Raw genomic sequence first — 10,435 nt, 5'->3', positions numbered from 1 at the left:
ATCTAAGGCCAGATTATGAAGGGTCTTATATGCCATACTAAGGAGGCTGTACTTAATTTTGGAGAGAGAAGGGAGGAATTGAAAGACTTTAAACAGATGTATGATCGGGAGTTTGCCTTTTAGAAATATGTTTGCTATATCTCAAAGGAGTTCGAATAATTTCCAACTTTAGGGGATGTGCCTCCCCAGCACGCATCTGGAAACTTTGAGGACATTATTTGTATGTCACAATAACTGAGGAGTGCTATTGGCATCGAGTAAATTCAGGCATGTTTATGTCCTATGTGCATGGAGCAGTCTCCCATAATGAAGAACATCCTTCTCCCAAAGCCAGTGGGATCTCCATTAGGAAACAATCAATTGTTAATTTAGTAAACATTGTATTATTAAGGTTTTTCAAAGACAGAACATTTAAAATATTTACACACCTAGTTTCAAATATAAACAGAAACAAATTCTTATTCAGTAAGCATAGGAAGTGATAAAATGAAATTTGTCTAATTTGAGAGGATTCTACTTCAAGTGATGGCCAGATAGCTCTTTCAGACAAACCCTCCAACAGATAAAATCACAAATTTTGGACAAAATGTCAAAATCAACTACCTGAAAGTAATGGATAGCAACCCAAAATAGTCTGATGCAGGGAAAGAATACTTGGAAAAAGATAATAGCATTGGATGAGTTTCTCATTTTTATAGCTCTCAGCCCGAGGGCAATCCGCATTCTACATCCCAGGATTGTATAGTTTTCCCGACTTGAAGAACCATAGGACAGAGTTTGGGGTCATGGCATCTGCTGAAAAATGAAGAGATAAATAATGGCAAAGAAAGAACCAGAGAAAAGCCCTAAATTCTCTGTATAAACTCTAACTCAAACTGTTGGCTGGTCTCTGAAGCATGAATGCACAGGAAAGATCCCAAGTAGAGCAGCCAGGTTAAAGAAACGAACTGAGATTTGAGCTGCCACCAATTGCAGGGGAGCAAGAGCCTGCAATGAGAGTTCAGCCAAATTAACAGCCAAAAGGATGAAAAAAGGTCTTTGGAGAAATATGTCAGATGCCAGGGTTTCTGTATTTTTTTCACCATGTGCAGGAAAAATCTAAATTACTAACATTATATAGAAAACAAAAAATATAATCTATTCACAAAAGAAAACACATCACTGAGATGCTCTAGATATTGATATGAGCAGAAAAAGATTTTACAGAAGCTTTATAACTACGTTCAAGATTGTAAGAGAAAATGTGCTTGTAATGAAGAAAAAGACATGAATCTCAACACAGACATATACATTATAAAAACTAAATGAAATTTCTAGAACCACAAAACATAGTAATTGAAAGAAAAAAGTTCACTGAATGGGCTAAAAGGATTACTAGAGTCAAAGAACTAGAATATAGATCAAGAGAAAAATCCAATTAATAAAAGAAAAAAATTGAAAAAAATCAACAGAGCCTCACAAACCTAACATCAAAAGGTCTAGTGTATGTATAAAGAAGGAAAGAGAAAATTAGCTGAAACTTCATTTGATAAAATAAAACAATCAGAGGGAAAATGATATTATTATACACAGGGGGAAAACAATTTGAATACTACTGATTTCTCATTGGAAACAACGGAGGCCAGAAACAGTGGAAGAATGTCTTTGAAGTGCCAAAGGGGAAAACTGTCAACACAGAATTATATGTTCACAAAATATATTCTTTAAGAAGAAAAACAAAGACATTTTTATATGACAAGAAACTAATTGCCAGAAGACCTGAACTATAATAGATATTAAAATTTTTCAGGCTGAAATGAATGATACAGGGACCCTTGAATCCTCAGGAAGGAATAAGAGCCTTAGAAATGATAGTGTGGATAAATATAAGAGCATTTTTTCTTAATTTATTTAAAATAGATATGACTGTTCAAAGCAAATTATACCATTATTGTGGAGTTTATAACATATGCAATATGTAAGACCTGTGATGACTATAAGATAACAGAGAATGGGGTAAACATGCCTATAAGGATACAAAGTTTTTATATTTTATGTCTAGTGGTACAGTATTAACTGTAAATAGACTTTGCAGGGTTGCATATCTTGATATGGATTTGTTTTACACAGGTGTCTGCATTCGTGAAGACATTAATTAGTACATTGAAGATTTATGCATTTTATTAAATATAAATTTTACCTAAAAAGAAAAAAACCTAAAAAAAGATTGCTAGCTTATGATATGCAATTTGAAGTGTACTGATGTCTGAAATTTATTTTGACATAAAAAAATAGTAAGACAGGTTGACTGATGAAGAGAGAGATAGGTAAATATGTGGTAAAGTGAATGCATTATAATTTTAATTATAGAACCTAGGTGAGAGTACACAGGCATTCTCTAAAATATTTTAACTTTTATATGTTTGAAATTTTTCAGGAGAAAATGTTGAAAAGTGATACTGCCAATCTACATTTATAATCAGGTCAGGGTGGAAAAATAAAAAAAGGAACAAGGAAAAGAAATTGGGAAAAGAAAGATACAAAAAAAGAAGGACAGATGGTCACGCTAAAACGAGGAGACTGAGAAAACCAGATGGTAAGTGAGAGACAGGAATGGAGAAAACAAAGGAAGAAAGAATGAAATAAATACAGGGAGAGGGCGAGGTTCCATCCACTGGAAAATAGATATAATACATCGATCACTACTTTTTGTCTTTTGAAAGTTCCATATGATAGTTTTGAAATTAATGAATTAGTTTTGAAGTTAAAAATTAGAATCATTTTGTCATGGAATTCAAAATTATATACTTGTGAAAATTAAGATATTTGCTTCAGAATCTTAGAAATTGTTTACTACCAGTCTAAAAGTCTCTCTGACTTTCAAAAGTTGTTTGATTATCTTGTGTTTTGTCCTTGAAAATTCTGCAGTACATCTTTCAGTTGTACTTAGGGTCAGATCTGGAAGGAAGGCAGGATTCCATACCTCTGGTAGCAGTTTCTATTTCTCCCAATCCCTCCCCGTAAACTAGCAGCTAATGCTTTTCACTTAGAGACATTTCCAGGGAACTTCTGACTTACCCCATAAATATACTTACTGTTCTTTATCATTCCAAAATTAAATGTCATAATTATGAAGTAATTATTAATTAAAATAGACTTAATACATTTGCTCTCCATTAAGCAGTACTTTACCCCTCACTACCCAATTATGTAACACCTGAGAAGGCAGAGCCCATATTTAGGTATTACTAGTTCCTAGCATGGTGCTTAGCACATGAAAAATCCTAGATAAATACTGAATGAATAAATAAAGAATGTTCGCTATCGTTCACAATATCCCTTTCTCAATGGATTCCAAACAGAAATCACCAAGATTAGAATATAGTAAGGTTTCACTAATTAATTACTTCATATATAAGTTCTAATAACATTTTGTTCTTACGTGTATAAACCTTAGATTTTAATCTATTTTGCTCTCCTAAATGGTTTAAAGGACTAATTGAGACTTGACTAACCCAGTTCTAAAAATGAAGTGATTAATTTATATTATAAAAATAAGCACCTATTTTGCATAGTAACAAATCAATACTCTTCAAAGTTTAAAGGAAAGAGAAGCTGATATTGCTTCCTGTCAAAGTCATACTCAACTTTTACAAAGAGTAATAATCTCAGATCAGGATCAAATAAATTTCAGAACTCGGTTTGAGAGAAAAAGGAAAGGCTTTAGTTAAAATCTTTACAATAAAATAATTATGATTATAAATCTCTTTAGTTAAATATGTACACGTTACATGGTATCTTAAAAAAGAATGGCAATGAATAAGGTTTTTCAGGCAAATCTAATGCACAAATATACCATCTTTTAGAGTATGTCAGTTTAACATTCTTAGACAGCTGTGTCAGACAATGGCTCTGTGTTTGTGCAAAACATGATAAGCAAAATTAAGAAAAATTCTGCAAAATTCTTTAGTCCTCCAAGGAAATTGCTAAAAAAGAAAATAGTAAAAGAAAACAAGGTTGTACACTCAAGCTTGATTGTATACAGAGGCTAGAATGACCAGCACTAATGTCACCCCCATATCTGCTAAATAGGTCCTTGGGTAGCTTTAGTTTGAAGTTAAAAGTTGAAGTCCTAACAATTGTGCTTTTATGCAGCCACATGGCCAATAAGGTAGATGTTGTCATAAAGGTGCCCTACAAAATCTTCACTAATGTTTTGAGCAGCACGACGGGTATTTCGAATAAACTCTCGTTTTGACATTTTATTCTTCACATGAGGGCTAGTGAGGTCAATGGAAAGTAGAATCAAAGAGTAGCACAGTACATAGACAGCATCTGGAAGGGAAAAGAAACACTTCAAAATGTGGTCCAAACGCATTATACAATGCAAAAATGTTCGTAATTTTAAGAGATCAAGATTAAATTATAATTAAACACAGGATGACCAAGTCATCCCAGTTTGCCTGGGCTTTTGCCAGTTTTAGCACTGAAAGTCTTGTGTTGTGGGAAACAGTTCTGGGCAAACGGGGATGGTTGATCATCCTAACTGAACACCAATTCAGCGAGCATTTCGAAAAACCTTTAGAATAGTTCAGGAGTTTATAGTGAAAACTCACTCTAGATTTTAAAATTTCATAATTGGCTTTATTTTCGTCTTGCTTTAAATGTGATACTCCCATTCAACTACCCATAAAATACATTTGTACTGTCAATATACTTATCTTCCCATTAAAAAGACACATTTATTTATATTTGATTTAAAAAAAACCCTAATTTAATTGAAAAGCATCTTTAATGACAAGAAAATGTATTAACTTGGTACTAGAAAATGAAATGTAAACAACTCATAAAATTATTAAATTAATATTATTTGAGATAAGTATTTTAAAGATCTATGAGATTTATACATTAATCTCCAAAGTAAGTCTTTTGGGAAAAGATTGCAACAAAAAGATTTCTTCTTTATATATATATATACTCAGGGCCATAGTTAATGTTAACTATTAAAATAGTAAACCTCATGATACTTGCTACTACTATTTACTACAAGTGTTTACTACTACTATGGTTGTTTATATTTCAGAATCCTGCAGTCTTGATAAAGCTAATTAAACACTATGTCTTGTAAAGGCATGTTCAACAAATTTCGAATGATAGGTAAATGTTTTGTGATCTCTGCTTAGTAAGATAAGCACAAAAAAATTTTTGATATGAAGAGATTAAGCTATATCACATGAAAAAATGTGTAACAGGCTATATTACACATATACATAGAAACATACACAAACAATGAACTCGTTATATTAAAAAAATACATTTTAGAAAAATTCTAGGTGTTACATATGTAACATGTGATTAAAAGCTTTAAAAATAATTTCTCAAGCTTTTAGTTAGATTAGTAAAAATATCCAATGCTCAAACAATAATTTTAAAAATTTTTTATAGCTGTCTTTCTTCTTAAACAGTATAGTTACTATACATAAATGATAGCTATGACAAACTAAAGTAGTCACCACTACGAGCAGTGAAACAGGTATTTGTAATTTTTCCCCACGGTGAGAAAAATGCCTCATAAACTACTACCTGGAAGTGTGAGCGAGAGAAGGAAGGAAGGAATTCACTGTCTATATATGTTCTTACCAGGACTAAGGCCAAGTTCTCTCATTAAGTCAGGGTTACAAGCACAGAATCTATGTGAGAACTTTGTTATAAGAGTTTCAAGATATTCCCCACGCTCTTCGGGGGCGTGGATATGACGAAAAAATTCTCTCAGTGCATTGGGCAAGAATTGATTTCTAAAATTATGCAGTGTTACAAGGTCATCCAAGACATCTCTCCTATTAGAAAAAGAAAAAGACACAGCTTTAGTTAACTTTTCTCTATTAACTGTCATGTTTTTGGATGAAAATACTTTATTATTGATTACAAGATCAGCTAATCCTATAAAATATATATGTAATTCTTAAAATTAAAAAAATATAAATATGATTATTTAAGGAATCAAATAATTCAAAAATATTTTATGATTAACAAAACAAGGTGAAAATAGTAATTCTAATTATAAAATGAAAAAGCGAATTTTTCAGAATTATAAAGGATAGCTTCTTTTCAAATGTCTTGGCTAAATCCTAATAAGCAACAGAATTCTTCATTTTTTTAAATTATGAAAATAAGGAGAATCTTCAACTTCAAACCAATCCACTTCACCAGAGGTTAACAGCTGTTTATACAGACTTTTAAAAATGTCTACATATACTACATAATGTTCTAGAATTTTCTTTTATTTCACATAGTATATTGTGAACAGCTTTCTATGTCATTACACATAGATTTAACAGCATCTCTTTTACTAGCTCCACAGTTTCCCATCTTATGGATGTAATAATTCGAATGATAAACATTTACGTTATTTATAATTATATAAATATTTGTGCACATATATGTGTGTATATTTTTCTCAATAGCATTCTAACAAACATGACTTAGTTATAAATGCTTCAATCCTTACTAAACTAAACCATGATTGTATGATTATAATCTTTAATGTCTACCTATTGCTTATGTCAGGGATAGGTAAATTACAGCTAGTGGACCAAATGTGGCCCATTGCCTGTTTTTGTAAATAAAGTTTTATTAGAACACAGCCATGCTCATTTTTTTATATACTATGTCTGCTTTAATGACACAATGACAGAGTTGTAAACAGCTGTGATAGAGATCATATGGCTTGTAAAGCCTAAAATATTTACCAAAAGATCTGGTTCTTTACAGAAAAATTGCTGATTCCTAGGTACCCAGCATTTAATGATAAACTAATTAAAATAAATGAATTTTAAAAATACAGGGAAAAAAAAACTTTTATTTTTATTTATAGTTTCTGGCTTTGTACCATGTATGGGAAGGCTTCCTCATTAAAAGAGAAAGAATTTTTTAAAAAAGAGTTAATTAAACCGTCTTTATGCAAGAGACTTCTTTCAAAGACTGGTATGCTGAAAAACCAGCATGCTGGACTATAAACTTCTCAAAGACAGGGATTGTATTTTAATCAACTGCATACTCCTACTCTCTAGCAAAGTTTCTAGAATATAGTGTATACAGATTGCTGTTGAAAAATCTTGAGAAATTAAAAGACTGAAAATTCCAATAAAAAGACAAACACATTTTTGAGCCATTCATTAGATTAATATGAGATCTATAATTTTAAAAATGGCAGTTTAGTGATGTCACATCAAAATGTTGTCCCAATATATATTTTTACATCCATTGATAACCATAATTAAAGAGTATAAATGAATGGCTATCAAGTTAAAATTGCATATGAGGCATCATTTCTATATGTATAAAACATACTATTATATGACGCATTTTCAGGATTTTGAAAGCTATACATAACGCTTTTGTGCAGTATCTATATGCAAATACACACATGTCATATCTCTAGGACTTATGAGTTTATGATTACAATTTGTCTATTTGATTTTTACATGGAAAATTTCAGAATTCCGAACTTTTAATCACCTAAACAACTTAGACTTTATGGTTAGTTATTAAGAATAAGGACTTTGACCTCCTCAGAAAGATTTGGTTTTGATATGCTACTACAAAGATGTTGGGCTTCCATTGTGTGTGTGTGATCTTTTTTTACTTTTACTATGGGAACTTCCTTATCAGCAAGTTAAAGCTCCCAAAAGAAATGACTTGTAAAATACAGGACTCCTTTCCCTATCTTTATTTAATTTTGTAACTAGATAAGTGCTATGTAGTATAGTTTTTAAAGTAAAACTTAATTCATTAAAAGCATTACTTAAAACATTTCTGATGAAAACTTTAATTTTTTTTTTACCTTTCATCAAGATAGATTCTTAATTTTTTCCAATTTAGTGTTCTTGTACAGAAGATAAACTTTGCTATTTCCTTTGGTGAATCATCTAGGATACCCTTGGACATAAAGTAGTTCACTCCCTAAGGCAGAAAGACAAATCTCATAAATCAAATTAGTCTTTATTTATAAAATTAACAATTAGGCAATAGCAGAACAATAGCCGTATATTCTTTCCAGCATTAATAGACTTTTTATAGCTTTAACATGCAAAATACAAGCTAGAACTCAAACTGAAACTATTATTTGTGGTTGATAGTTTACATGCAATGAAAAGTAGGAAATTCAAAGTTAAGACTCCTAAAGAAATCATAATTCAATTTACTGGCTCATGTCAGTTAAAACTTACTATACAGAAATATAACCTAATGGAGAAACGGCAGTGGGGGGGGGGGGGAAGGGGAGAGATGAAGAGGGGAGGGAGAAACTACCACACAGACTTTTAAATAAGCTTTATAACAAACACTTCTGCTGCTTGACAAAATATGATTTCTTAAAGCTCAGATACACAATCTAATACACTTTTCAAGGAATTATGTTCTTGAGAAAATAAAATTCTTCAAGTGAAAGACTAAGAACTTTATTCTGAAAAGAAAAATAATTATTTAACTTAAAGTGGGCACAATTCCACCCCAGTTTATGGGTTATACACACTTTGGCTTCAAGCACTGCCATATTCTACAAAAATTTAGCTCCAATACACACTTAAGCAAAACATAAGACAAAACAATTTCAGTGTTCTTCATAGGATTTATCTTTGAATTTCCTTTTCTCTGCATGCAAAGTTTTCCAGAGAAGCATTAGTTTGTACCTACTTTAGATTTAAATCAACAACAACAAAACATCAACAAAAAAATCAAACGCTGAAACCAATGTTCTTTCAAGTATATAAAGGGCACATTCAAATATCTGCCTTATGTGGATTTGAATGTGCCTTTATTGAAATAAAAGGCAGGTGTGTTTATTTCAACTCACAGTTATCCAGATAAATGCATTCCTATGAATGCTTATGTCTGGATAATAGCACACTGTGTGCAGTTAATTGGTAGAGAAAATGACGTATTATATACACCCGGCATACTGTTTTCACACATAAATTCCTTCAGCATTTCTTCCCTTTACAAACACTTACATAGTACTCAGAAATATTGCACACATTAAGAATACAAAAAGTTGTAAGAATTTTTATAAAAGACTCTTAAAACTCTTTCATAAAATTTTTATATTAAAAAGGTATAAATAATTTGGTACCATGAGGTAATGCTTTTGAAAGGTTATAATTATCTGTAAATTGTAATTCAAAGATAAAATTTTTTATATAAAACTAATCGTATGAGCCATCAAGATAACACCCTATTAGCAATGCTATCAAATTCTCGTGTGAATTTTAATAGTATAAAAACAATCCTAAAGCATTGCTTTTAAAAAAAATGTATATAAAGAAGAATAGAATGTGATATCATGAAACTTGTCAACTCAATTGTAAGCCTTGCATCCTGGATACAAGGCCAGAGAATGTAACGTGATCAAGATGGAAAGCCAAAGAATTTGTTTGGAATGAGGCTCTCAGCAATTGTCTGAGGGGGCAGGAACTAGAGATATAGGAATGCTTGTTCCATCCTTTCCTCCATTAGTTTGAATAATCGAGAGTTGACTGTATATTAAATTGATCTACTCAGCAAAAATTAAGTTGGGTTTGACTATTTTCTAAAATCTTACATTTAAAAGAAAAACCGTATATCAGAAGTATTTCCAGTGCTTAATTTTAATCCAGGTGAATCAAAAACAAAGGAGTGTCAATTAAATATTATTTAATAAGTTCATTATTCATGCCTACTTATAAATCAATATTTAAGATATAAAACTAATTCTAATCTACTTTTAAAAATTATATAAAATACAAACCACTACTATGATCCATTAATATGTAAATCTCTAGTTATATGATATATGCCATATTAATATCATTTGATGCTCCCTAGTTATAAATTAACATTGGTATTTGCTTCATGTAAACATATAAAAGTATACTGTTGGTCATTCCCTTTTTTATGGAATACATATTTTGAGAATTTAATATCTAACCTAACCTGTCCAGGCTTGATATATGGAAAAGAAGTAGAGATGCAAAGGAAATAATCTATTCTAAAAATATGAAAAAACCTTCATGTGCTACATTTATGAAAGAGAGAAGAGCAGTTGTTAATATGCTGGCTATCAAGCCAAGGGATAGTCAAAGTGAAAGACAAAGATAGCTGATGCTTCTGGCTTAGAAGCAGAAAGAAATAAATGACAGAAAAAAATGATTGATAGGAAAAAAACACAGGTTATAGGGGGCGTTGATTTGAAGGAAACAGTAGTGTGTTGACCTTACAAATGTTTAATTTCAGGTGATGATAGATACAACTAGAAAGGAAAAGCAGGCAGTTGGCAATGTAATAAGATATCGAGAAAAAAGTGAGGGTTGAAGGTACAGATTAAGGACCTTGAATAAGAAATCAGTGAGGGAGCGGGTAATGAAGAGGACAGAGACAGAAGCCCACAGAGGCTGAGAGCCTTTGAAATTTAAAAAAAAAG

At 31.3% G+C, this 10,435-nt stretch overlaps 1 protein-coding gene across 1 annotated transcript in view; it reads right to left on the bottom strand.

Moving 5' to 3' along the window:
* Nucleotides 1-3,396: 3,396 nt before the first annotated feature.
* The window catches only part of FBXO8 (F-box protein 8), a 36,815-nt gene continuing 29,776 nt past the window's right edge, over nt 3,397-10,435 (bottom strand). Inside the window, exons 4-6 of the mRNA XM_016120103.2 lie at nt 7,823-7,941; nt 5,620-5,816; nt 3,397-4,314 (exon numbers count right to left, since the gene is read on the bottom strand). Of these exons, the coding sequence (XP_015975589.1) occupies nt 4,127-4,314; nt 5,620-5,816; nt 7,823-7,941 (504 nt within the window). The 3' untranslated portion in view covers nt 3,397-4,126. The remainder of the gene's footprint in view (nt 4,315-5,619; nt 5,817-7,822; nt 7,942-10,435) is intronic.

The sequence above is a fragment of the Rousettus aegyptiacus genome, unplaced genomic scaffold (genome assembly GCF_014176215.1).
Source record: "Rousettus aegyptiacus isolate mRouAeg1 unplaced genomic scaffold, mRouAeg1.p scaffold_m13_p_16, whole genome shotgun sequence".
Lineage (NCBI taxonomy): Eukaryota > Metazoa > Chordata > Mammalia > Chiroptera > Pteropodidae > Rousettus > Rousettus aegyptiacus.
The sequence above is the reverse complement of the archived record's forward strand: the minus strand, read 5'-3'. Positions and strand labels throughout refer to the sequence as shown.